This window comes from Cebidichthys violaceus, unplaced genomic scaffold (genome assembly GCF_023349555.1).
Source record: "Cebidichthys violaceus isolate CVI_PGR_0920_01 unplaced genomic scaffold, fCebVio1.0.p SCAF_19, whole genome shotgun sequence".
Lineage (NCBI taxonomy): Eukaryota > Metazoa > Chordata > Actinopteri > Perciformes > Stichaeidae > Cebidichthys > Cebidichthys violaceus.
The window spans coordinates 11,754,809-11,779,787 of NW_027176361.1; the positions used below are offsets into that span (position 1 = coordinate 11,754,809).

At 42.9% G+C, this 24,979-nt stretch overlaps 2 protein-coding genes across 2 annotated transcripts; both read right to left on the bottom strand.

The window, feature by feature from the left end:
• Window positions 1-513: 513 nt before the first annotated feature.
• si:ch211-212k18.6 (uncharacterized) lies at window positions 514-13,679 on the bottom strand. Its single transcript, XM_068713693.1, has 16 exons — window positions 12,944-13,679; window positions 12,178-12,306; window positions 11,695-11,903; window positions 11,214-11,339; window positions 10,895-11,028; window positions 9,257-9,385; window positions 8,270-8,517; window positions 7,589-7,754; window positions 7,097-7,298; window positions 6,144-6,277; window positions 5,822-5,940; window positions 5,034-5,182; window positions 3,869-4,075; window positions 3,692-3,786; window positions 2,308-2,432; window positions 514-1,107 (listed from the first exon to the last, which is right to left on the bottom strand). Exons 1-16 carry the CDS (start codon window positions 13,041-13,043, stop codon window positions 860-862), a joined length of 2,520 nt encoding a protein of 839 aa, XP_068569794.1. The 5' UTR covers window positions 13,044-13,679; the 3' UTR covers window positions 514-859.
• A 30-nt stretch (window positions 13,680-13,709) lies between these two features.
• Window positions 13,710-24,901, bottom strand: LOC137874762 (NACHT domain- and WD repeat-containing protein 1). The gene is made up of 14 exons (XM_068713692.1): window positions 24,831-24,901; window positions 24,358-24,417; window positions 23,052-23,376; window positions 21,879-22,078; window positions 21,369-21,775; window positions 19,784-19,938; window positions 18,982-19,196; window positions 18,384-18,523; window positions 18,183-18,293; window positions 17,164-17,322; window positions 16,936-17,065; window positions 16,635-16,838; window positions 15,907-16,251; window positions 13,710-14,254 (listed from the first exon to the last, which is right to left on the bottom strand). Exons 1-14 carry the CDS (start codon window positions 24,876-24,878, stop codon window positions 13,724-13,726), a joined length of 3,030 nt encoding a protein of 1,009 aa, XP_068569793.1. The 5' UTR covers window positions 24,879-24,901; the 3' UTR covers window positions 13,710-13,723.
• Between the last annotated feature and the right edge of the window lie 78 nt (window positions 24,902-24,979).

Genomic DNA, 24,979 nt, shown 5'->3' on the forward strand with positions numbered 1-24,979 from the left:
AATCCAGCACAGTCTGCTGCGCTATTAGCCAGAATTCACAATTCATCAATATTTCATTTTTTTTAGCCACACTGGCCATTGTTAGTCACCAGTCGTTGGTCCAACACTGAGTGAAATATCTACTAAAGTGTTAACTCTGACATTTGAAAGAGACATTCATGCTCCCCAGAGGCTGAACCCCGATGACTTTGGTGATCCTCTGACTTTTCATATTATGTATTTATAAAGGCACAAACCCCAGTATCAAGAGTATAGATGTTGTTCTTCTTAACAACTTCACTCAACCAATGGGAGATGTTCAGAAGTGTCTAATATGCTGTATGTTAGAACTGATAAATTCAAGGTTAAAGGCTCTAGAGGTGATTATTGCAGACATAAATAATGAAACGTTTATGGATTTTGCTGCTTTAATGAGTAATACATTGCGTACAAATGGCTAAAAGCATACTGCCCTAAAGCCTCTTGGCTGCAATACTGCTTTTAGTTTAACATAGATGTCAAACTCGTAAGCAGAGGCTATATTAAACCTTATATATGGGACCCGAAATGAAAAGCAATAAGGATTGCAAAATTCTGACGTGCACAATTAAAGCTGATATCTGTTAATAAACCAGAAAGAATAACACAAAAATGACAGCTTGATTCCAATCCAATTGTAATTTAATTTTGATTCAAAAATACTACAGCAACGAATACACATGTTTTTGATGTATATCTAAATGTAAACAAGCTGCATTCACGATGAAATAATTGGTTTGAAATGAGATGATGTACAATCCTCTGATAATCTGGATTATGGCTGCATGTGACTTAAAAGATCGCAAAGACTACAAGAAAAGAGCTGTAAAACTCTGGATTTTCACAAGTCCTGCTCTTCTTCCTCGCTGCTGCTGGACTCACCAAACAGGTCTCCGTGTGGAGAGACTTGAGCCTCTGGGCTCACGGTCCTGGATGTGGACCTGACGCCGATGAGGGCAGGGCTGTGGCTGAGGCCGAGCAGGACGGAAACCTGGCCTCCGCGAAGCAGCCGTGCACAGCGGACGTGCGAGTCCAGAGACAACACGGACAGGACGCTGCAGGCCTCCAGGTCCCACAGGCTCAGCTGCCCTGGAGCAGCAACAAAGAAAGTCACTGTTGCACATGGAGAGAGTCTGCCGTGTATGATAAGAGAGTGAAAATAAAAAATGTTCTTAGACTGATTATTCTGTATCGTTTTTTTGGGGGGTGAAATGTTATAATCCTAAAGATTTTAAGGCCTGGAGGATAAAGGTCCCAGAGTTCCTTTAGAAGCTGCAACCTGAATAGCGAAAGGCCTTAAACCTGCATTCTTTCTAATGGCCATCAGGGGGCGACTCCAAAAAAAAGTAACCTTTAATACAACGGTCATATACATACTAGGGGTTTTTTACCGACTAAGGAATTACACAGTCGAGTTGAGTCGCCTCCCCCAGATGATTTTAGAGCTATTTTAAGCAAATGAAAAAGTAAAACCAGACTATGCCATCCAGCAAGGGTCCTGGTAGATTACTTTTGTAACATGAAAAGAGTATTCCTCCATGACAAAAGATTTTGTTGTAAATTCTTTCAGTAGTAAAATCCAGTCTCAGAGTATTATAAAACCTTCAAACCTTCAAACGTTTGGATCCGTTACTCAAACTGGAATTCCTGGATCAGATTTTGTGTCTCACCGGTACTTGAAACAACACGCTCCCATGTTGTTTTAACTCGAGGCTGTTTTTAGTCTGAACAACCCGCTAATGTTCATGCTCTCTGGTCCCCAGAGGACTGAGGAAGCCTGAAGAAATCTTTTTCGGCATATGAAAGGTAGCTTTAACTCATGGAAAGTTATGGTGAAAAAGTTCCAAATAATCACAATTTAAATCCCGAGAGGGAGAGAAAACGATTATATCGGGAGGCAACAGATTCTGATGACATGATCAGATCGGAAGTTAAATGTTTCTTTTGATTCGGAGAAGGATCAGAGAGAAATCACATTCATTTAGTATTATAGAGTCTGCTCAACCAAATTGCAATAAACCCAGCAGTCACTTCAGCGATATTTATTGATTTAAAAATTAGACTGATAAATTCCATTTTCCTCTTTTAATCCAACCCTTATCTGGACTGCACTGATTTCACTTTCTTGAAAGTGTGAAAGCATGACACCTTAATGTGAAGGAGCCTTGAAGAAACAGTTGTTTTTTGAGTGTGAAGACAAACACACACCTCAGTCACATGACTGATGCCCTACTAAATGCTTCCACTCCTTCATAGGAGCTTTTAATAACTTCCAGTTGTGTTTCACACCTGACAGCAGGACGGCTCTGGTTCCTCCCTCTGTCACGTGAAGCTTACTGGAGACGTCTATCGACAGGTTCCCGTAGCCACAGATGCTCCTGTAGTTTCTCTTGAAGGGGTCCCACACCGTCAGTCTGCCAGGGCAAACATTGACAACACTAATTATATAGAAAGTTAAACATCTACACATTTAAAGAGTACAGAATCCACTATTTGGTTTGTTATTCTATCAAAACACCAGTGGAACACAACATCAGGGTGATGAGCAACATGATCTTGTGTTTATGTTACAGAAAGGGAAGGCTGACAGCAGGACTAACCTCTTCTCCTGTTCAATATGAATCTGTTTATCAAGTGTGTGAAGTGGAGTTTGCTTATTTTTCATGAAGGTAGCTTGGATCAGATGAGGCTTTGAAGAGCCTAGATGACGGCTTCAGTTCCTCATGGGTAAGGGCTCACTTACGGCAATGTAAAGTGGTGAAAATATTCCACTTAAAGGTACAGTGTATAGGATTTTGGGGGCATCTAGCGGTGAGACAGCAGATTGCAACCATCTGAAACTTCTCCCATGTGTCCAGTGTGTAGCAGAACTACAGAGGACGACGCAAAAACGCGTATGTCAAGAGCCAGTGTTTGGTTTAACCATTCTGGGCTACTGTAGAATCCGTGAAGAGGACCCGCTCATATTCTTATTTTTAAGAAGTACATTACTTTGCTCTTGTGCTGATACTCCTGTCCGTCTACTGTAGTAATACCCTGACTATGGAGAACTACCTCACACAGCCACACTACAAAGCATCCAAACTATCCCTTTATACTGGCATAGAGATGAAAGCGTCTTTCTGCTAGGTTAAGATAGCATAAAAATGATACCATATTGACAGTTACAAAGAAATTAGCACCGCTAGGCAACAGCTTGGGTCCATTTTTACTTAGTGTCAACTTATGCCGTTCATATACTCTGCAGCAATAACTATAACCTACTTCATATTTTCCTTTCACTGCAACAGGAAATAAACTGGGTCATACTTTGAATTTACAACTGTGAAATGGTCTCTAAAGAACGTCCTCGTTCCAGCTCCACACACACATGTCAGGAGACCGATGTCAATCTTGTCATCTAACGCAAGATAAAAACAGTAACTTTACTTTTACTCTCCAGAACTTTTCTAAACCAGAGTAACAAGGTGCTTCACAGATATACATAAAATGCAGTACCATAAGATACAACAAGATTTTCAGGTAGCAGCCAAATAAAGAAATTAAAGAGATAAAGAACAACATAAAAGGTGAGCATTAAAATGAGGAAAAGCACTCCTAAATGTGTGTTTTGAGTTAGTTGTCAGCGGTCTAAGGTTCAGTCTCATCAGTGCTGAAAGGTGAACGCATGTACCGGTTGCTCCCTGTGACCCCAAAGACAACTCTGTCTGCGTTGTCTGTGACGGCTACACAGCAAGCTCCAGCCTCGTTCCTCAGTCTTTTCATCACCTGAAAGACATAGTGGAGACTAAAACAAACTGAAAATTAAATATGTAAGTGCTTAGTTCAAGGGGTAACAGTGACGGCCCACCGTTCCCCCGTGCAGGTCCCACAGCGTGACGCAGGGGCTCCTGTGCTCTCGGTTGTAGCTGGTCAGCACCAGGTGACGGCCCCTGTAGGTCACGGCGGCGGTGCGGAGGCTCAGCTCTGACGTTTCGTCCTCCAGGGTGTGAAGGTGTTCCTGCTGAGCCATGCTGAAGACATTGAGGTGGTGAGCAAAGTAGGAGCACACCACCACCTACAAAATAAAGAGTGCAGAGGTCAGTAATGTAACTTACTTGCTTAGAGAAACTTCAAAAAACGTAAACATTTTTATATATATTTATTATTATAGTATATGAAATTTAACCTCGGCATTTAACCCGCCCTTAGCATGTTAGGAGCAGTGGGAGAGCTGTGTGAAGCGATTTGGGGTTCTGTGTCTTGCTCAAGGACACTTCGGCACAGGACATGTAGCAGCCTGGGATCGAACCGCCAGCCTTGCGATTACCGGACGATCCTCTCTACCCCCTAGCCAATAATCTTGAAAATGGGTACTTTTGCAAACAATGCTGACATTAAAAAATAAAATAAAACATATATACAATCAGATGGCAACCTCCGGTTCTAACAAGTGAAGCCGATGCTGAAGTGTCTTGAAGCTGCATTCTCTCTAGTGTCCATCAGGGGGCGACTCCTCTGGTTGTATAGAAGTCTTGTCTAAAATGACTCTACTTCTCTCTTGATTTATTCCCTCAGTAAACATTGTAAACATGAGTTTATGGTCTCAATCTCTAGTTTCTAGTCTTCTTCAATACAGCATGATGTTCATTTAGTACATTATGGTCCATTTAGAGTCAAACAGACCATAAAGCAGGGGATGCTAATGCTAGCTTATGCTTTATGCTAGGGCGGGACCTTGTGATTGACAGGTTGCTTTTGCTACCAGACCTGTATATGGTACACGTCACTCATCCACATTCCATATATGGTAACTTCTGTTCACTGGTTGCGGGAAAAAAAAACATGGCGCCGGCCGTAATCCAAGATGGTGATGGCTTAATCGGCGAAATCGAGGCTTCATAACGGCAGTCCACAAACCAATGGGGGACGTCACGACGACTACGTCCACTTCTGTTACACAGTCTATGTATACAATACAGCCTAAAACATGCAGAAACAAATATATCGAATCCTCCTGCTCTTCCGCTGTGTACCTGTTCATCTCCGCTGAGGAGGTACTGGTCTATAGAGTTGTATTTCTCTCTGTCCAGCCTCCTCTTGGCCTCCTTCTCCCTCTGGGCCTCTCGCTCCAGCCTGCTCTTCTTTGCTGACTGGCTCTCTGTGCGGAGCTCCCACGGCATCACTGAGGCGAGGCACCAAAACTCAAAGTTACCGAGAGCTACAGGCCCAACCAGACCCGCGCTCTGATCGGACCAGATATTAGTGATAACAAGTAATACGTTTTTATAACAGCAGAGCATCGATTGTTTATTCATTTATAATAAAGAAAGGGTAATAATGTATCTGTGTTGTTTCCTCTCATTATGACAAACAAATATATTAATATACAAATATGAGGAAAAGCCTCTAAAGTGACGAACCCTGTAGTGATTTGAACGGAAGCAGTTGAGCACAGAAAAAGAAAATATAATGACGCACATCACCGAATCAGACTCAAACAGGTGGTTTAACGCTGACAGCCTCAGACCACATCTGCTCCAATTACATAATAATGGATACTTTGATAGGATACTTTGAGAAGTAACACATCAAATCCTAAAGTGGCTTTAGGGAGTCGGTCCAGGATGGAATTCGGATTCATAGGTAAGATCAGAATGAAGATTAGGTTAGTGTAAAGGTTCAAGTGTGAAGGGGGGCGGGGGAAGAGTACCAGCACTAAGATCTACCTCTCCCACTGAGTAAAATGTCAATGTTGTTGCCATGTCACGGAGAAGACGATGACGACAAATGTGTGTTTACAGACGAGGATCGGGCAGCTCACGTGTTGTCTCTCTGCGCGGCGTCACATCGGGCTGCAGGTCTTGGACGCTCTCTCTGTGGGACGCCGTGATCTCATGCTTGATAGAGCCAGAGTCGAGATCCCAGAGGACCAGATGAGCTCTGCAACAACAGACACCATTTGGTAAGAATAGCTTTATTAACTTACTTTCTCTATTAATTCAGTTCAGTTCATGTGAACATGATGTGCATTTTAATGAAATGTGTGTGGGGAATAAATGCAAGTAGGGTTTCAGGATCATAGGGAGCGTCAAAGTTCTTTGCAGGCTTTTCCCACTGCCTGTATCTCACAGATGAACCCTCACCTGGTCTCTGATAGGCCCAGAAGAGTCCGTCCGTCCTCCAGAAGACGGTACTCATGCTGAGGACAGGGAATAACTGTGATCCCAGTCTGTCTCCTCACGTAGCTCCGCTTTATCAAATCATACACCAGAAGAGTCTGGAAGGTCAGACATGACAGATGTGTTACAGGGGGTTTGGTTAGCTCAGTCATTCACAACCTAGCTAAGAGTACACATGAATTTAAAGGAGTGTTAACTGACTTTTGGCGATAGAGCATCTTTCATTATAGGTCTGTACCATAGACAGTGTATACAAAGAAGTGAAAGTAGTCACTGTGACGACATCAATTGGGTTCTAGACTGCCGTTTTGAAGCCTGTAGTTCAGCATTTCGGCCGTCGCCATATTGTTTTTTTGCAACCAGAAGTGACACAAGAGGGTACAACCGAACGCTGAATACAATATTTTTAAGCAACCAACATGTTATAATTTACTTTCATGAACTCAAAACACACTGTGACCTGTGAAAAAACTCCCAGACCAGACAACGCCATGTGACCTGTCAATCACAGTAGCCCCGCCCTAAAGCATCCCCTGCTTTATGGTCTGTTTGACTCTAAATGGACCATAATGTACTAAATGAACATCATGCTGTATTGAAGAAGACTGTAAACTAGAGATTGAGACCATAAACTCATGTTTACAATGTTTACTGAGGGAATAAATCAAGAGAGAAGTAGAGTCATTTTAGACTAGACTTCTATACAACCAGAGGAGTCGCCCCCTGGTGGACACTAGACAGAATGCAGCTTTAAGGCACTTCCTCATTGGCTTCACTTTTCAGAACCAGAGATTGCTGCCTGGTCTCGAAATGAGGTTGAGACTGAATCCAAGTACAAAAGGACAAAACGTAGACCAAACACTGAACTCAAAATGAGCAGATGAATATATCCAAAATGACGTCAACATGAGTGTGACCTGGAATGGATACGAAGAGGAGTCCCCGCTGCTGCTTGTGCTCCTGTCTGTAAAGATGTACAGTTTGAAGTCGTGGGCGAGCACCGCGTCAGTGCGTCTGTAGAGACCGTGCTCCACTCTGACTGGTCGGCAGGCGAAACGCCGCCTGGTCAAGTTCCACACATACACCGTCCCAGCTCTGATGGAGCGGCACACAGCGTACCTGCCAGCAGAGGGAGCCAGACTCCATCAAAGGAGGATGTTACAACAATACTAATCTGGACTGTATGGTGCCTCGAAAGTGCTCCTGATACAAAATAAATTCTGAAATGTCATGTAGTAAGTGTTATTATAATTACTCACTGACACCAAGCACATACAGTTTGGTGTCTTATCTGCCAAACTGTCTGTGCTTGGTATCAGTGAGTAATATCTGCCTCTTCTGTATCGGAAGCATCATCTGATTAAAGTACAAAATATCGACTGCCGTCAGTACGACATCTCTGTACTCACCTTGGGGTTTCCCCCATGGGGAAGACCTCCTCTGTGCCCTCACTCCTGAGCTTGTGGATGTTATAGGTTAGAGCCTGGTCACTGATCCTGGAGGTCAGATCCCACAGCCGGAGGTGCTTCTCTCCGCTGCAGATCCCCAGGCAGAGGCGCAGATCAAAACACAGGCCTGAAGGGAAAGGACAATGTTAACATAGCAAACATAGCTCTTCTGAGCTCTGTAGGCAGTAGATCACATGCTGGATGTGGTCTAGTCCGACACACCAGATGTACACTGTGGCTATAAGCCTGCAATTGGCTGCCTATCCCCTCTTCTGCTATCTGCGCTATCTATTGGATGGAGGGTCGGCGGTTCGATCCCCAGCTCCGCTATTTAATATCGATGTGTCTTTTGGGCAACTTAACCCCAAATTGCAACCGTAACTGTTGCCACAATGTTGTATGAATGTTAGCTGTGGTCCTGGTAGTCCTGGTACATGGTAGCTCCTGTCATCCGTGTATAAATGGGTGAATGATGACATGTAGTGTTAAAGCGCTTTGAGTGGTCGGAAGACTAGAAAAGTGCTGTACAAGAACAGTCCACAGTCCACTGCCCTCACTAGTGCTTTATGTGGACCATTTTAGCATGTTGAGAAAACTGGGTCTCTGCATCGTCACACTTTGAGCACCCTTGTTGAAACAAACCTTTGGTAAGCACTGCGGGTAAGCGGGCGACGTGTTGGTGATCCTCTGTCTCCAGGTTCCAGGTGACCAGCTCAGTGACGCCGGTACGAGGGGAGGGGCAAAAGGCCACGACGTGAGACCCCGCCCGGTTGACAGTGACCTGGGAGATGCAGTCCTGGCTGCAGCCCAGTATGGACCGCAGGTAGAGGAAGGACACAGTGCTGAAGAGCTGGATGTGGATGATCTCTCTGCCCCTCTTGTACGGGATTCTGACACAGACGGAGTACACAGTGGGTGGTGAGAGGTGAATGTTTCACTATGACGAGGTGTCACTGATCATCAACATGTCTCAAGGGTACGGAAGAGGATTAAAGCCAGACATGAGGGAAATAAATAATCATTTTTTGTGTCTTGAGTACAAAGTTAAAATGTTGAGAAAAAAAGTCTAACTTTCAGTATTAATGCCCAGCATTAAAAAATAACAGAAAAAAATCTGAATTATTTTGTAAAATTTGTATTTTGAGAATAAAGTTGAAATACTATTTAACATTTTGAGAAAAAAAAAATCAATCTAGCTTATGTGCATATACATTTAATTATTTTCGACATTTGGACTTTATTCTGGAAGTAAAAAAAATCTTCCCCCACTCATGTTTTTCCCATATCTGTACAGGAGAGGTACCACGGGTCCTGAAGGATTTAAATTCAGATTTAATACCCTTTATTATTGCTTAACTACCCTTACTTTACACACATGAACAGAATATATGTGATTTTCCTTCACAGCAATTTATTCCTACAAAAATATCTATTTTTAGATTTGCAAATCATTGAAATCCCTGCAGCCCATCCACGCCTTAACTTCAGAAACAGCAAGTTGATTTGGGATTTTCTAACGTACTGTTAGAATTTTTTTTACTTTTTGTTCTCAATGTAGACACGAACAAACTCTCACAGCGAGCTGCTGGGTGATACATAACAAACCCTGCAGTGTTATTGATATTCTACCTGCAGAAGAGCAGCAGGTAGTCTTCAGTCATCTCCACAGCTTGTATAGAGGCAGCGCTGTGCTGAGCAGAGAGGACCGACAGCACAGCGCCCCCTCTGGCTCCGAACACCGCTGCCTCACCGCCAGACCTGAAACACAGAGAAGAACAGACATCAAATAACTAAAAAAGTGTGTCATTTTAGAACACTGACAAACTTTCAGCGCTCGCCCAAGTCAGACAGCCGCGTGAACAAACATACACACTGTTGCTGTTATTATTTCATTTATTATCTAATTCCGAGAGACTCTGATGGAGTTGTTGGACAGCAGAATTCCTTGTGGACCTCCATGTACAGTTTCTTCACTTTTGATCAGCGCTCCACTTATGAGCTTCACACTGAATTATTATGACCATCCCAGTCGTCTTGTATTACCAGCAACCACCAGCGCCCTAGTTTGTTGTTCATCTGATACCTCCTCCTGTCGGGTGTGAAGGTATGGGAGCAGCCACTGCTTTCAATTCAGGTTATAATTAGATGGCAGGAGAATGAAGAAAACCTCTCTGGAAACGTATCCTATCATGCTGATATCACCTGGCTATCAGCTTCAGAGTCATTCATCGGAGCGACGGGAGCGAGGGCATGAAGGCATCGTCTCTGTGCTACATTACACCGGGGAGGCACCCGAGCGGAGGCCCATCTTAATAATTCACTCCTGTTTTCAAACCCAGTGGTGACATTTGTCTGGATACCACGGAGGCCTGATTTCACAGCTTGTTAACAAAGGGATACTTGGTAATATTTCAGAACGAGGTCACTCACAGTGACCCTCGTGACTCATGCGTTGTGAATGTGATGCTGCTGAGATCCCCATCATGACATTCATAGTGAGCTACTGGGATTTGGCCTGCTAATGCAAACAGGCTTTTAAATCAAGGTAGTCATTTCCACAGAGGGCTTTCACAGTTTCACAGTCACAGTTTTTGGTTTCCATATTACAGTTGAGAGAATTTCAGATTTTATAAAATGCTGATACACTTGAGCTGCCTTCACTTATTACGGTGCCCTTGCAGTGATGAGCGCGGTGTGTTTCAGGGGGTCAGGCCTCTCCTGACCCTCTGGTGGAGCTTGGTAGAGTTGTGGTCGAACTGGATGTTCTGCAGACAACTCAGGGCTGCAAGGACAACCCTCTCTGCATGTTTTTTTCTTTACAGAATATAGATTTTTTTCCTGATAAAAAGTCACGTCTTTAATCAAAACCAAGGCAGTAACAGGATTTCAGTCTTGAGGTGCTTTTACCACCACCTCCATTGTTTCCAATGCAAACACAAAGGCAGGGCGGTCAATTTCATTTAGTGTGCTGTTTACTAAGTTAAAGCAGTGTGTAGGATTAGTGGCATCTAATCTAGCTCCCTCTGTCGATATTAAGGACTCATTCTAAGCTAACGAAAACAGGGATTCTTCGTTTCAGATGATTATACACTAATAAAAACATAGTTATGAATATAATGTAAAATTTCTGCCAATTAATCCCAGTATCCTACACACTGCTCCGTTAAGATAAGTGGACGTCAAATTTCTAAGTGCTGAATATCATCACTAGGCATCTAGTGTATACTCAACACATCCTAAAAGGCACGGCCGTAGGCTGGTCCTGACCTGTAGGCAAAGAGGACGTAGTCTCTGATGGAGTTGTTGGACAGCAGAATTGAGCGGTCCCTGTGGATCGCCTCACGCTCCATGGAAATGTTGGCACAGTGCAGAAGAGAGCAGGAGGAGGCCAGGTCAAAAACCTAAGAGACACACCAGGGACACACGTTTAGCTGGGACATACTGAATATATAAAACGTCTATAAAGACACATACAAGGCTCTCTTTGTTCAATTTCAAGCAAATGAAAAATGTTGCTTTAGCTGCTAAATGCTCCACTGTGTTCACAGTCTCTATCTGTGTCTGTCTGCCGTTTGCTGCTGACCACCTTGACTAGATGACTTCCGTCATAGCAGACCACCAGCAGCCGTCCTTCACAAGTCGTGGTGACTATGGGAACGTCCACTGAGTCGCTCTCTGAATACACAACTCGCCCAGACTCAACCTCTCTCACCTGAAACACAGCCAAGTTGGACATTAGGATCTAGCATCAACCGTCTCTCCGGGGGTTTTAAGCTCTTGGTGTTTATATAATAAACACTTTTCTTTTCCTTTTCTTGAGTGCTGCATAATCAAACTATCTTGATGTTTGGATCCTAAAATCTAGAAAGTGGTTATCATTACTATAGTTTGAAATAACGTCATATTTACAAGCTTCCTTACTGACATACGGCAGAAAAATTCAATTTTTTCTTCATTTAGAGGGCCGGTGTGTAGCATTTTGGGGGATCTATTAGCAGAAAATATTATATTATATATATATTATATTGAAAACCAAGCAGTGAAACTAGATTTAGCTGAAGTCTAACCTGCAGACTTTGTCCCATACGGACTATAAGCATCCTATCATCCAGTCCCAGGGTGATGAAATCTCCCACAACTCCCCCCACCGCGTCCAGGCTCCTGATGATCCGCCTCTGCTCCAGATCCCAAAACCTCAGGCTTCCATCTGATTCACTGGTGACACCCAAGGGTCCTCTCTGCCCTCCTCCCAGGGCCGTCACATTGGTCAAGTGACCTGGTTAGTAAACACCCTCATTCAATTAGATTCTTTCATTACACAGTTAACATACAGTTACACTGCACATCAATGTAGCAACATATACACTGCAGTGCTTTTGTTACAGTAGATGTGAAGTTGCGTTCATCGAGAAAACACGTGCCCAAAAACTTTAATGGCGAAAACATTGAAAGAAAACTCTGGAAGAGCAACAGAGCAGAGCAGGACAGTGTGTATATATATATATATATATATATATATATATATATATATACGGTTAATGATGTGTTACCTGCCAGCAGGGTGTGTTGGAGGCCTCCTGGGGGCAGCAAGCAGGTGGAGGAGGGCAGCAACACAGGCAGGGAGGACTGGGTGCACTGAGCCAGTAGAGCACCGAGATAGCTGAACTTCAACGGGTCACCTGGGTCAGAAACACGGCTTAGAGATCAATATCATAATATCATATTATAAATATATCAGCAAATATCCACCAACTAATGGAGCACAACATTAACTGAAGGATGAAAGTGATTGACTATCTTTTACTTGACTATTTTCATCCCTCAAAATAGTAAAAAGTTGTCCAAGTAGCCCAGTGAGAAGTCACTACATCACTAAACTCCTGGCACCATGTATTTCACTAAGACACATGAATGGGAGGCCTTAAGGCCGCATTCAAGCCAGATCAGGTGTTGCAACAAAAACACCTGATCATGTGCATCTATACTGTTAAATTATACTTTTCCTTTGATTTGATCTTACTGTATTCACATTGTATTTCAATTTGATCTATGCATTTTCAGATGTTTTATTTATTGTATGTATTGTACTCTGCAACTTGTTTTTTAAGTGGACATACAAATAACGTTATTTACATTAATTGCCTATCCATTTTTACAGATTAAAAATGATACTAGTCTACAATCCTCATTCAGATATATACTGCACGGATTCCTCCTCTCTCACCCGAAACACATAGATTGTGCTGTACAGCGCACGATATATATAACGTATACTGTAAATAAATGCTGACATACATCATTTCTGTCACAGTGTACCTTTAGCAACAGGACGGTCCTCAATAACCATTTGTCCCAGTCGACCCATGAGCTGGGAGGCCAGCTGACAGGGGTCCTGCAGCAGCACCTCTCTGGACATTTCCAGAGCACCTGACAGCACCTTCACATCCACCAGCACCCTAGGAGGTGGAGGGGACACGCACTGTACATAGATAAACTAACAGAGGGATGACATCATGCAGTGGAAAGAGGACAGAGCGGTGGAGAAAGACGGGAACAACATGCAACAAATATCACAAGCCGGATCTTAGCAAGGGTCAGAAGTCAATGGCAACGGTTCAGCCTGCAGTTTGAAAAAAAGGTATCAGGAAAACAAAAGAAGAGATCCAAAGAGGTCCGGTTTCAAGTATGGGTTGTGATTAGAACTACATCAGAAACATACCATTGACTACCAACATGTCTTTCCTTTAATCAGTGTTCACATAACCTCTTCTGTCACAAATATCTTACAAATGTACTCGCCAAGAAGAGGCTACAAGGCAAGCCTTTGAGTGTGACCAATTCTCTTGGATCTTTCCATCAAGGTAAAAGGAAAAACATGCAATGTTCTGATGTTATGTCTTCTAATAACTGGATCTGCATGCATTTGGACAGGGGAACTGAGGCAAACTGTTGCAATCAGGGACATGAAAGGGAACCAAAGACTGCACATGAACAAGAAAGCTCTCACTTATCCTTCATCTTGGTTTCCTCTTACTGTATCATCATCGCTGCAGTTTGAAACAACAGGACAGCCTTCTGTCTGTCCTCTAACAGGACCTACTTGTCTGGTAGCACAGCCTTCTTCAGGTCCTCCTCGATGTCCAGGACAGACAGACCCCATGCCTTATGTAGCAGGAACTCATAGTTGAAAATGCATTCAGACAGGAAGGGCAGGATTTGGCTCGAGCGGACCAGGTGGTACGGTAGGCCGTGAAGCTTCCTTAGATTGAATCTGTAACTTTTACTTATTTCTCCACCATCTTCTTCCTCATCCAGTGTCCATGACAGTGGCTGAAATATGTGCGCGTGTTGAGACTTGTCTCTGTAGTAGTCAGCATAGTCTGCATGCACAACCATGCGAGAATCATCTGTTTTTAAATAGTGCTTTATGCACACACGGCCCAGCTCACAATGCATCCAGCGGTGCACCCACGTCCCATTCGTCCTGACCTCAGTAAGGTGAGGACCGAGGTCACGCTTCAGTCGAGCCCACAAGACATAAGGCACCCTGGGGTGGCTGGAAGAGGAGTGACATGAGGTCACTTCCTGGAGCACTTTTCCATCTTGTGCCAGTAGATCTAGTAACTCCTAATGATGGACATAAACATGAATTGGATCGGAATTTTTGGAATCAAGTTTTTATGCTGGAAAAAAACGAGGATAAAATGACTTGTTGACCAAATACATAACAGAAAATGCTGGATGCTACTACTTAAAGAATAATTCTAGCTTTGGCAAATACACTTCGTAAGATGAGATGGGAAGATATCAGTCTCATGTTTGTGGGTTGGAGCTCGGAAATAGTTAGCTTAGCTTAGCATAAAGACTGAAAGTAGGGGGAAACAGCTAGCTGCCCACACCTCTAACGCTTACTGATTAATGCTGTGTCTCGTTTTTTGATCAGTACACATACAGAAAGTAGAAATGGCTACTTGAAATGAACTACTTCTTGGTAAACACAGTGTCTAAGCTCAGCTTCCTGGAGTCTTGTTGCAATAACAAGGTTGGTTTGGTACCGTCGGGCCTGAACAGAAACCAAAACCAAGTTTTTGCCAGTCTTTGCTGCTTGTACCTGGCAACCAGCACTCCAGCCAGAGACACTGCACAGAAGTACTGGTAAATGGAAAATGGACTTGTACTTGTACAGCGCTTTTCTAGTCTTCCAACCACTCAAAGCACTTTAACACTACATTCACACTCATTCATACACAAGGACCATCTACACATCATTCATACACCGGGAGCAATTTGGGTTTAAGTGTCTTTCCCAAGGACACTTGGACATGGACCAGCAGAGCCAGGGATCGAACCACCGCACCGATCCTTTGATTGAGGGACAGCCCTGCTCTACCACTGAGCCACATTGTTGCTGACATAGCTTCCCCTAAATACACAAATAGTTGTTTTTTTACAGACTCAACAAATAATGTTCAGCATTAATTAGTACGCTTTACAGGTAGTGGTATGCTTATTTTAAAACAAGCTAGCTGTCTCCAGCTACGTACAGTCAGTTGTAATGCAGAAAAGATTAAGTAGTTAAATAAAGCCTGACGTAGGTGTCTGCTTTTTGCCATTTTCTTTAGTTGGAAAAAGCTGAACTGAACCAGTGATTTCACATGGAGCTCAAAGTTTGACTTAAGTAGTTGTGCGTAACAGTACCTGGGCCCGTAATAATGAGCTTTGTTAAGTTGCAGAAATGTTTGGCGACCCTTTCTTTCATTGCATTAGGGCAGTTTTGAACTGTGTCTAAAGCTTTATAGACCAAATGTGTCCCAGTTTATTTCCCGTTGAAGGGGATGTGAATGACATTAGCTGACTGGAAGTAAACATGGACCCAAGCAATGCAATTCAGTTGAAATGAGAGTTATTGCAATTTTAAGAGCGATAAAGCTTTGTGTCATCAGCGTAACAATGTGGACAAGGTGCAGCATGCAGCAGTTCTTGATCACAACTGAGGTACAACCGCATATTAAAGTGGTTGTTAATGTGAGACTTATTGCCCTATTCAGTTTAATCTTCCTCTGACTGTAATGTTTGAGTGTAATTCTTTCAGTGAGTAAATATTATTTATAGATGGGACGTTTATAGGAAGCCCTAAAAAGTCATAACACACCCCTCCGGAGCCAGATTGCCATAATGGAAATGGTGACAAATGTTGTTTTAACATCGGTAATATTCCTGTTCACCAAAGCCAGGCCGAGTCTCAAGCAACTGTATAGTGTAAATGTAGCTTTACGCACCTCTTCAGTGACACCACAACGTGAGATGGATATCAGAACTGCTGCCCGTCTCACCAGCTGCCTCCCCAGCTCTCTCTCCAGGCGAGCCAGCACGCCGAGGTAGAGGCCCTCCAGGCTAGCTGGAAGGCTGAGGCCGGCCCCGGGGGAGTAGGAGGTCCAGAGCCTGCTCTCACAGTAAGCTACCTCCAGGTAGAGAGGGCAGGGACAGGAGAGACAAGCCTGGACTAACAGCTGCCACTGCTGCTCCTGCAGACACCGCTGGTCCGTCTGCAGCTTGGTCTCCAATGCTGCTGTGATGTCCTCAGGACTTAGTGGAGGGAGGGACAGGACTGTGGGGTGTGCTGACTGTTGGTGGGGGAGAAAACTCTGTCAAATATAAATCTCTTATTTACTGACAAAAAATTATACAAGTAGTACTGTTAAATAAACGAGCAACATGTCAAATTCATGTAGATGCCATTTCTAGTTGGTTCAGCTGGACCGCACAGCTCACAAAGGGCACCAGCATGCTGAAGTGCATAAAACTGATTGGTCCTTGGTTTGTAACAAACTCCCTTGGAATGCAATGTCTGAGCACCCAATGTCCATCTGCAGCTTTGTGACGTGGGTTTCGGAGGTCAGGCAGCAGCAAACAAGTCCACTGAATTCCGCTGCCTGACATTCTGGAGGTGGTTTGCCTATTGCAATCCAATGTTCACTGAAAGTTTAATTAATTAAGCTTTACTGACCCGCAGAGTGTGAATGCAGGGGGAGTCAGCGGTCGCAGACAGGATGAGGTGGACGTTTGGAGGTAGAGGGGTTGAGATCCAGGAAAGGTCTGCACCGTGTTCCTCAGACAGCTCATTTAACCCGTCCAGCAGGATCATCAGGGGGCTCTCTGCACCCACCCGACCCAACAGAGAGTGGAACTCGTTGATCAGCTGGGGGAGGCCCTGGAGGAGACAAGGAACCCTTGGTCTCACTTTAAAAGAATCCTGGACAGTCGGGTGAGATATAATGAAGCTGTGTTCACTAGGGATGGACCAGTACCTCTGACAGCTGCGTGTGGGGACAGTAGGCTTCAGCAAGCTGGACACAAAGACTCTGCAGGACCAGTCGACTATTCCTGCTCTCTCCAGTGAAGCCGATGAATTGCACCAATACTTTCACAGCTCTGAACCTATGTGAGATACAAAAAAGAAATGGTTCTATTAATGATACAGCAAACAAAAAAATGTTACTGCTACCATGTGATCTTTTGCTCCACCAGCATCTCACCCAGGTAGCCAAGAGGGTGCTAACTGTGCGACCGCAGCCATGGTGGAGCTCTTTCCCCAGCCTGGTGGTCCCAGCAGGAGGACGGGTCTGGTTTCTGACTGCTCCACTGCTTTCTTCACATCTGCTAGGAAAGCCTTCCTCAAAGTACAGCCTTTCCCCCTGAGGGATGGAGGGAAATCTCACTGGAGTTACATGGGAACTTTAGCATGTGTGGAAATACAGTAAAGAACCACATTTAGGTAGGTGTGGATCACTCTCCATTGTCACTCTGTAAGTTTACTCTCTTTAATAGTTTTTCTTTGAATCACCATGGAGAGACAACCACAGTCACACCAGCATTTCAAATAAGTGAAATCAAGTCATTTCAACTGACCCTTTGCTAAGTCCTCTAAGTGGCTAGTGACTAGGATGCACAGATGCACTTTGCTGTGCCACTTCCTGGTGTGACCATTCCTTAACGTTGTTGGTGTCAGTCTTAAGTACTTCACTATACCATTAAACATTTATGAATAAATAAGCAACAGTCAAATGCTAGACGTCGTTAAGTGTATGGAAATATTTGTTTTTTCCCCCAATTAATTCAAACCAGTGACGTTATCTTACAACTAGTAGAGAAAATGAAAAAGATCCTAATTAAACTCAAGTTAAATACATCTTTAAGCCACCATGGGTAGGGTTCAGATATTGACTAATAGTAGAAAAAGCCCTGCTAGACTGATCCGACCATTGGGTTAAATGGACTGAAAGCAAAACCAGTTTGATATAAATCTTCTACAAAAAGAAAACTAAGCCATTAGAATAATTGGAAGGCTGCAACAGTCACTTAATAAACACACAGATGCTTTGAATCAGATATTCGTAACAACTTCCTGCTGCACTGGGAACGATTTTGATATAATACAGCCATCTTATCAGCCTAGATGAGGAAGTGTGGATACAACAGAGAATCGTGAGTCACTGTAATCCAAGCACAGCAGAGTGTATGGTGTAGCTCTAGTGAGAGACAATGACCCACTCACAGATGGAGTCCATAGTTAACGTGACGCCGTATCTCCTCCTGTATCTGCACTCTGACAGCTTCTCTCCTCACTGCGGCAAAGGGGCCTCGAGGTTTGGTGACCTTCATCACTCTGAAAAAGTCACAGTTTACAAAGTAGCTGCAGATAACCCATACAACACCTTACTAGTATATATAAAGTGCCCATATGTGTGTGTTGTACTTGTTGAGGGAGCTGATGACTGTCCTTTGAAAGTGGGAGGAGATGCGCTCGGTGTAGAACCGGTGTGAGCGATTGTGTTTGGAGTTCAGGCCTCTCCGTCCCCATCCCACATTACGCTCATAGATGCTGGTGTGGCGCAGCTTGATGACGTAGACATGAATAAAATGTACATAAAAGGGAAATGGAACTGAGAGACAAGAGAACTACATCTACAAAGGCACGACTTTGCAATTTGGTTCAGTTAAGAAGCTACCAAACACTGCTAACATCAGTCTGCATGCTAGGTAGCTTATTGGCTAGTCAGCTGTAGCACACTGAACAGTTACAGATGTGAAATTTGCAGGGTTCCAATTCTTCAACAGTTCTTAGCTTGTATTGGAAAGTACAGTTTGCAGAAAAGGGTTTGTTTTTCAGTGTCTCTCTGTGACTCTGCTCCCTCATATACACCAGCCTGCCCGCTCAGAGCTTCAGAGAGTAAACCGTTTGTTTTTCTTTCTTTCAGTAATAAACTATGAATTCAAAAACCACTAGAATGTTTGACTGCAAAAAGGTACAAAGAAATGTGATTCCAGTTGTTAGCCAGTAACAGTGAAAACACCTTTTCATGGAGCTGCTTTAGAAATTGCTGGTGTGCCGCGCTGAGTACTGGATCGAGCTGAGCCCGTCCACTCAGGAGGTCGGTGTGCTGAGCGCCATGTTTGTTCTTCAGGTCGTAGTGGAGGTCCGGCATGAGTCTCTTATAGCAGTGGCAGTGCTCCTCTGGTGGAGCCTCGTCCACAGACTGCAGACCTGTCTCTACCTCCCAGTCAAGAACTACACATAAAAGAAATACAGACATAGACATCTGTGCCATTAGTCATTATCCTGACATTAGGAAACGTTATGTTGGACATTTAGCATGCACCTCAATAAATACGTTCTTGTCATTGTATTCAAACCATGGGGCCGCTTCCGTTTTTAAAGCTAATAACTACAATACATATTTACAGGGTTTCACTGCAATTTTTCCAGCTTGAATCTCATGTGTCCTAGAATTACCGTCTTGCGTTTGTACGCCTCCACCAACCAGCCAAGCTGCAGTTTACATCCATGTTTGTACAAAATGTCATCATTTTATCCTATTAGACATATGGGGGAAATTGGCATATGTTGCATATGAATGCTTGAGTTATGGCCAAAAACATGTTTTGTGAGGTCACAGTGACTTTTGACCTCCAAATTCATATCAGTTCATCCTTGAGTCCAGTTGGACGTTGGTGCCAAATTTGAAGAAAACGTAATGCTTCCGGCCACGGCATAGAAATATTCCAGCAGCACAGTGGGATGATTTCCATGGTTAGAAGGATAAAGGAGAAACGTGGAGGTGGAGAAAATAAAATGTACACGTTTGCCAACCGAACCTGTTCTTAGTAACAGTGATGCCTCCTCTTGCCCAAGTGCCTCAACCGCGCTGCGTTGTAGAATTCCCCACAGGCTTTGGCAGGTAGCGCTCCAGCCCCTCCTGGCCTGCCTCCTGCGCTCCCTGTCCATGCTCAACATGTCGGGATGGTGAGAGCTGTAAATGTTACCAAGATATAATGAACAGGGTTGGTAAACCTATGGCGATATTTTCCAGATGTTGAACCCTGCTGATTGTTGTGACTGAATGACAGAAGGAGCGATGAGCATTCCTACACAAGGTCATTTATTGCTGGATTGTTTTGAAATTTGCTCTGGTTATTCATGGTGTTCATGATATCATATTCATCATATTCATAAAATGTAAGAAGAAGACTTAAAGTCCAAAGCCATGCTAGCAGCTCGGTGAAGCTATACTCAAGGACGGCTGTGCATTGAGCTAAATGCTAATATCAGCATGCTAATGTAGAGTGAAATTGTGTGATGTAAACAATTATGTAAACACAGGTTCATATATTTAATATCTATAGTTATGTTAAGTGATGATCAGATATGACCACTAGTCGGCGCTGTTTAGGGGGCTTGATGTGATGGGATGAAGTGATGGGAGAAGAAGAGTAGCGGGAGAGTGTGTTTGACTTTGTCTGGTTCAGTGTTGAGTCTTCACTGAAGTTATGAGGAAAACCCAGAACGTGTTGGACTGATTCATTCCGTATCATACGCCCACGACTCTAACATACTCACAATGACAACGCAAATGCTGATGTTTACCAGGTAAAACGTTTACCATCACCGTTATCTTGGTGAAGCTTGTTAGCATGCTTACATTAGCACTAAACACAAAGTTCAGTGAGGCTGATAAGAACGTCATTCATTTTTGAGGCATTCATTCATTCATAAGCCAAAGTATTGGACATTATCGTAATAGATGAAAATTCAACGGATCATCAAAGTTAATATTCCTTCTGTGGGGAACATGAATGTCTGTATCAAATTCCATGGCAATAGTTGTTCAGACATTTAAATCTGAAACTAAACAAAATCACACTGCTGATAGCACTAAATTATAAGTTGGAGGGTCACTTAAGATATTCATATTTATCCTCTGGGAACCATGAATGTCTCCAACAAATTTTGTGCTGATCCATCTGGTAGCTGTTGAGATATTTCACTGGATCATTGAAAATGTGATTTGCTGCTGATTAAAAGGAGATCAACAAACTATTTTATCCTCTGGGGACCAAGAATATCTGTAAAAAAAATTAAGTTCAATCAATCAAACGGTTTCTGAGATATTTCTCTCAAAACCAAAATGACAATCTAATGGTGACAGTAAATTAAATGTCAAAGGATCACCAGTGTTATTAGGATTCCTCCACTGGGGATGAAGCATGTCTGACCACAATGTCTTTGGTATAGCTCTAATAGTCGTGAAGTTATTTCAATGTGGACCACAAACCGACCGACTGACAATGCAATCCTTCAACATGTAAAACAAAAAAGTACAGTATGATGAGGGAGACTATGTCCTGACACGATCTGATCTGATGCCTCACCATAAACTGTGAGGAGCACATTTGTTTTCACCTGATGGGGAGTAAGCGGTAGACAGGAGGAAGGCAATTCTCATCCAACTTGTAGCACGTCCGGAGTAATGTCAGGTCTTTGTCCAAATCCCTCGTTCTCCTTGCACCCACAGGGCTGAGTCTGGCTTCCTCTCCTCCTGAAAGTGAGTTGTGGGAGCTTTGGCTCAGCGATCCTGAGATTGTCGCCCGTTCTCCAAAATTCCCGTAAATGGGTTTCTTAATGGAGCTGCCAGAGCTGCTGTCTGTAGCGATGCTGGACCGGGAGCCCGAGGCAGGGAAGTCCTCCACTGGCTTGTTCTTGGACGTCTGCTGTCGGTCTCTCTCCACCACTCTCACTATGGCCTCAAAGGCCTCTCTGGTGATGGTGGAGGGAGGGCTCTGGACCTCATACTTGTGTCCAACAAACAACTGACCAACAGAACAGAGAGTGACACGTGAATTCACATTCTGAACAACGACCAATCATCAGCTCTCTTGTACCGTCAAGTAATACCACAGGATGATATCGTACAATGAAGTTTGGACCCTGGGTCGCCTGACATCGGCGGAGAGTCTCCACATGCAGCTCTACAGTGTCGTGGCGTTCAGCAACAGGTGTTCCAACCCCCCAGCGGAGGTCGACCATCCTGAAGTCGTAGCCTCTCTGCTTACAGTACAGATACAGTCTGGGATAAACGTTCTCCATGAACGCACTTCTCTCTGCAACTGTGTCTGAATCAAACACAGACATGTATGTGGAAAACAGTTGTTACATTTTTCAGTTCATCAACAGTCACAGATTTTGCTTTATAAAACGCAGAAAGACACATTCTGATTAAAGAATATTGTTGTTGTGGTATTTTATCGCATTTACATAAATATGTCTGCCAAACACAGTGGTGGAGTTGAGTCACATGGAGCCGATATAGAACAAAACCACAAATGTTATAGCATTTAACCTCAAACTTAAAGCTAAAATTGATTTTGTTTTGGCCACTTGGGGGGCATCAAATGTAACTTCCCGCTGCAGATGACATTTTTACGTTTTTTCCGACAACATAAAATATGGCAGTAAATACTCCTCTTGTGAATTTTGAAGCTTTTACGAGTCTTAAAAAGGCGGTTGCTAACAAGTAGCTAAATGAGACTACAAATCATCATCCCGCCAACTAGTCCACCTTTACAGCCTCATGGTTAGTTTACATATATATATATATATATATATATATATATATATATATATATATATATATATATAAATAACATTAGCTTTTTTCTTCTTTACTTCTGCGTTCCCGCTACAAAAATCTTAAAACACAGTGTTCATTGTGGAAAAATCCCATCGGCTTTTTGTCAAGGGAACCAGTTGTGGTTTTACGTGGAGGTTTTGTTCCAGACTATTGGTGAGCTACAGAGATGCTGGTAGGCAGTTCACACAACACACACAAGCAGGCTAGCTGTTAGCTGTTGTAAGTTTTTCTAGCCTTTATACTAAGCTAACATAACTGTCTGCTGACTCAAGCTTCAGTGTGATATCATTCTTCTCATCTATCTCCACCAGAAAGCGAATACGCGTATATCCTAAATACCAAACTTATATCCCAGAAAGACTGAGTTAATACAATGATTAAGAGTGAACCTGAAATAAAACTTTAATGAACACCTGACAGCCAGACGGTGCAAACATGTCCGATGTCATCCTTACCTTTGTATCCACCACATATGTAGACCATGAATCTCTTGTCGTCAACCACAAATGGAGGCTCCTCCTTCCTCTGAACCTCATTGGTCGCTGTATTACGCAACAAGTTTGATACCGGGACTCTGTCGTCACTCCTTTTGTCCTTATCAGACAGATACGTCCCCATTTCCGTCTCTCTGTCCTCCTTGATGCCACCATTTTCCTTTACCGCTGTTCCTTCTTCGTCCTCATCTTCTCCCAGTGCCTTCATGGTCTTTAGCAATTTTGTTGAGTCCTCAATTGCTCTTCCATATTCATGTAGGTGTAGTAAGGCCTTGGCAGCCTTAACCTGTTCAAAACATTCGGTGTGATGAATGGTTTGAAAGTTATTACAGCTTGAGGTCTTTTTTTATTTAATCTAAGGATGGAATAGTCATATGCATTGATTTGTACGGGTCTATAAATGGCATTTCTTGACAAAATGACCTTAGTGAGTATGTCAGTTGTCCTGATCATTTTGGGTTCAGCTTGTTCGTGCAGCTGAAGTTGATACTGGAAACAAACAGGATGACTCGGCAGTAAAAGAACTTTAGGATTGGTTTTGTCATGAATGAAAAAACACTTAGTGCTTCAGTGTTGTCTGTTGGCTTGAGGAACCTAATCTGAGGTGATTTGTAGCATTGGACTCCTCCTTCAGTCGGTTGTCCTCTACAAAATAAGAGCATTTCATGGTATACACTGAAATATGTTGGAATATGAAAACATCTGAGGCGAGAAATAGACAGTAACGGGATCTTGACTCACATTTGATCAGCACTGTTTGACAGTTTGAGAACAGATTATCCGTCTTGTGTACTAATTATGATCTTTATCAAAAGTGTAGCTCTAAGTCCTACTAAGAGCCCCCCCAAAAACAATCCTATGTTTTCCATTAAGTAACTTGATAGCATCTTTTGTTAGACTTATAACAATGAAAACAACCCTGATGATGTCATCATGTTGTTGAATTTTGACATATGAAGCTGACCAAACAATGATATAATACAGTCAAAAACAGAGATTATAATAAATACATATATAACAATATCTAACATTCACTTATTATATACCATATCTGCTCATGTCTTTTGTTAAAGTCAGAAGTAGTTGTGAATTTATGGGCCACAAATTGGATATTGTTAATCTATGTGCATAATATCAGATCAGGTGTCATCATCCTCACACACACAAACAAGTGCATGTTTGTGAGTCTGTGCATGAGGATTCAATGGGTGTGGGGGTGTCCTGTTCACAGCTCCACACAGTGATAGCTGTGATGTGCACAGATCACCTGACACAGTGCAGTCGGGCCATTGTGTAAAGCTGGAAGTGTTACAGCCTCTCTGTCCCGCTGCAAGAGAAAAAGTGTTCACATTACTAAAAAAAACATGTGATCTTTTATGAAATAATTATTACAAGCTAAATATACACTGTGTATATAATAGCCTATAACACTGGAACTACCTATATGAGTGTATTAACAAGTATCCATTGTTACCAGTAGGGGCTCATTAGAAACGTTTTACACTCATCCAATAAATGGACAGAATATAAAATATAGCTATTAAGTAATGGATTAACTCAATACTGAGCATAACAAACGGCCTCTTGATAGTTTTTTCAAATAGCTTTTAGCTGCAGTAGATATTTAATTAAAGCAGAGCCTCAATAAAATGACTTTTCAAACAAACAAAAATCCAGTCTGAATTATTAGTGACAGTTAAAAGTAGATTTGTCGTTCAAAGAAAAACCTCAAACACTTACTTTCTTCTTCTTGTTGGTAAAAAGCCCGTCTCTGCTCTCCGTCCACATATCGTCACCTACGACCGATGACAGCCGTCTGTCAAGCTTCAGAGAATGAGAGGAACAACTTCCGGTCCCAAATTTAAGAAAATAAAACGCATAAAGTGGAA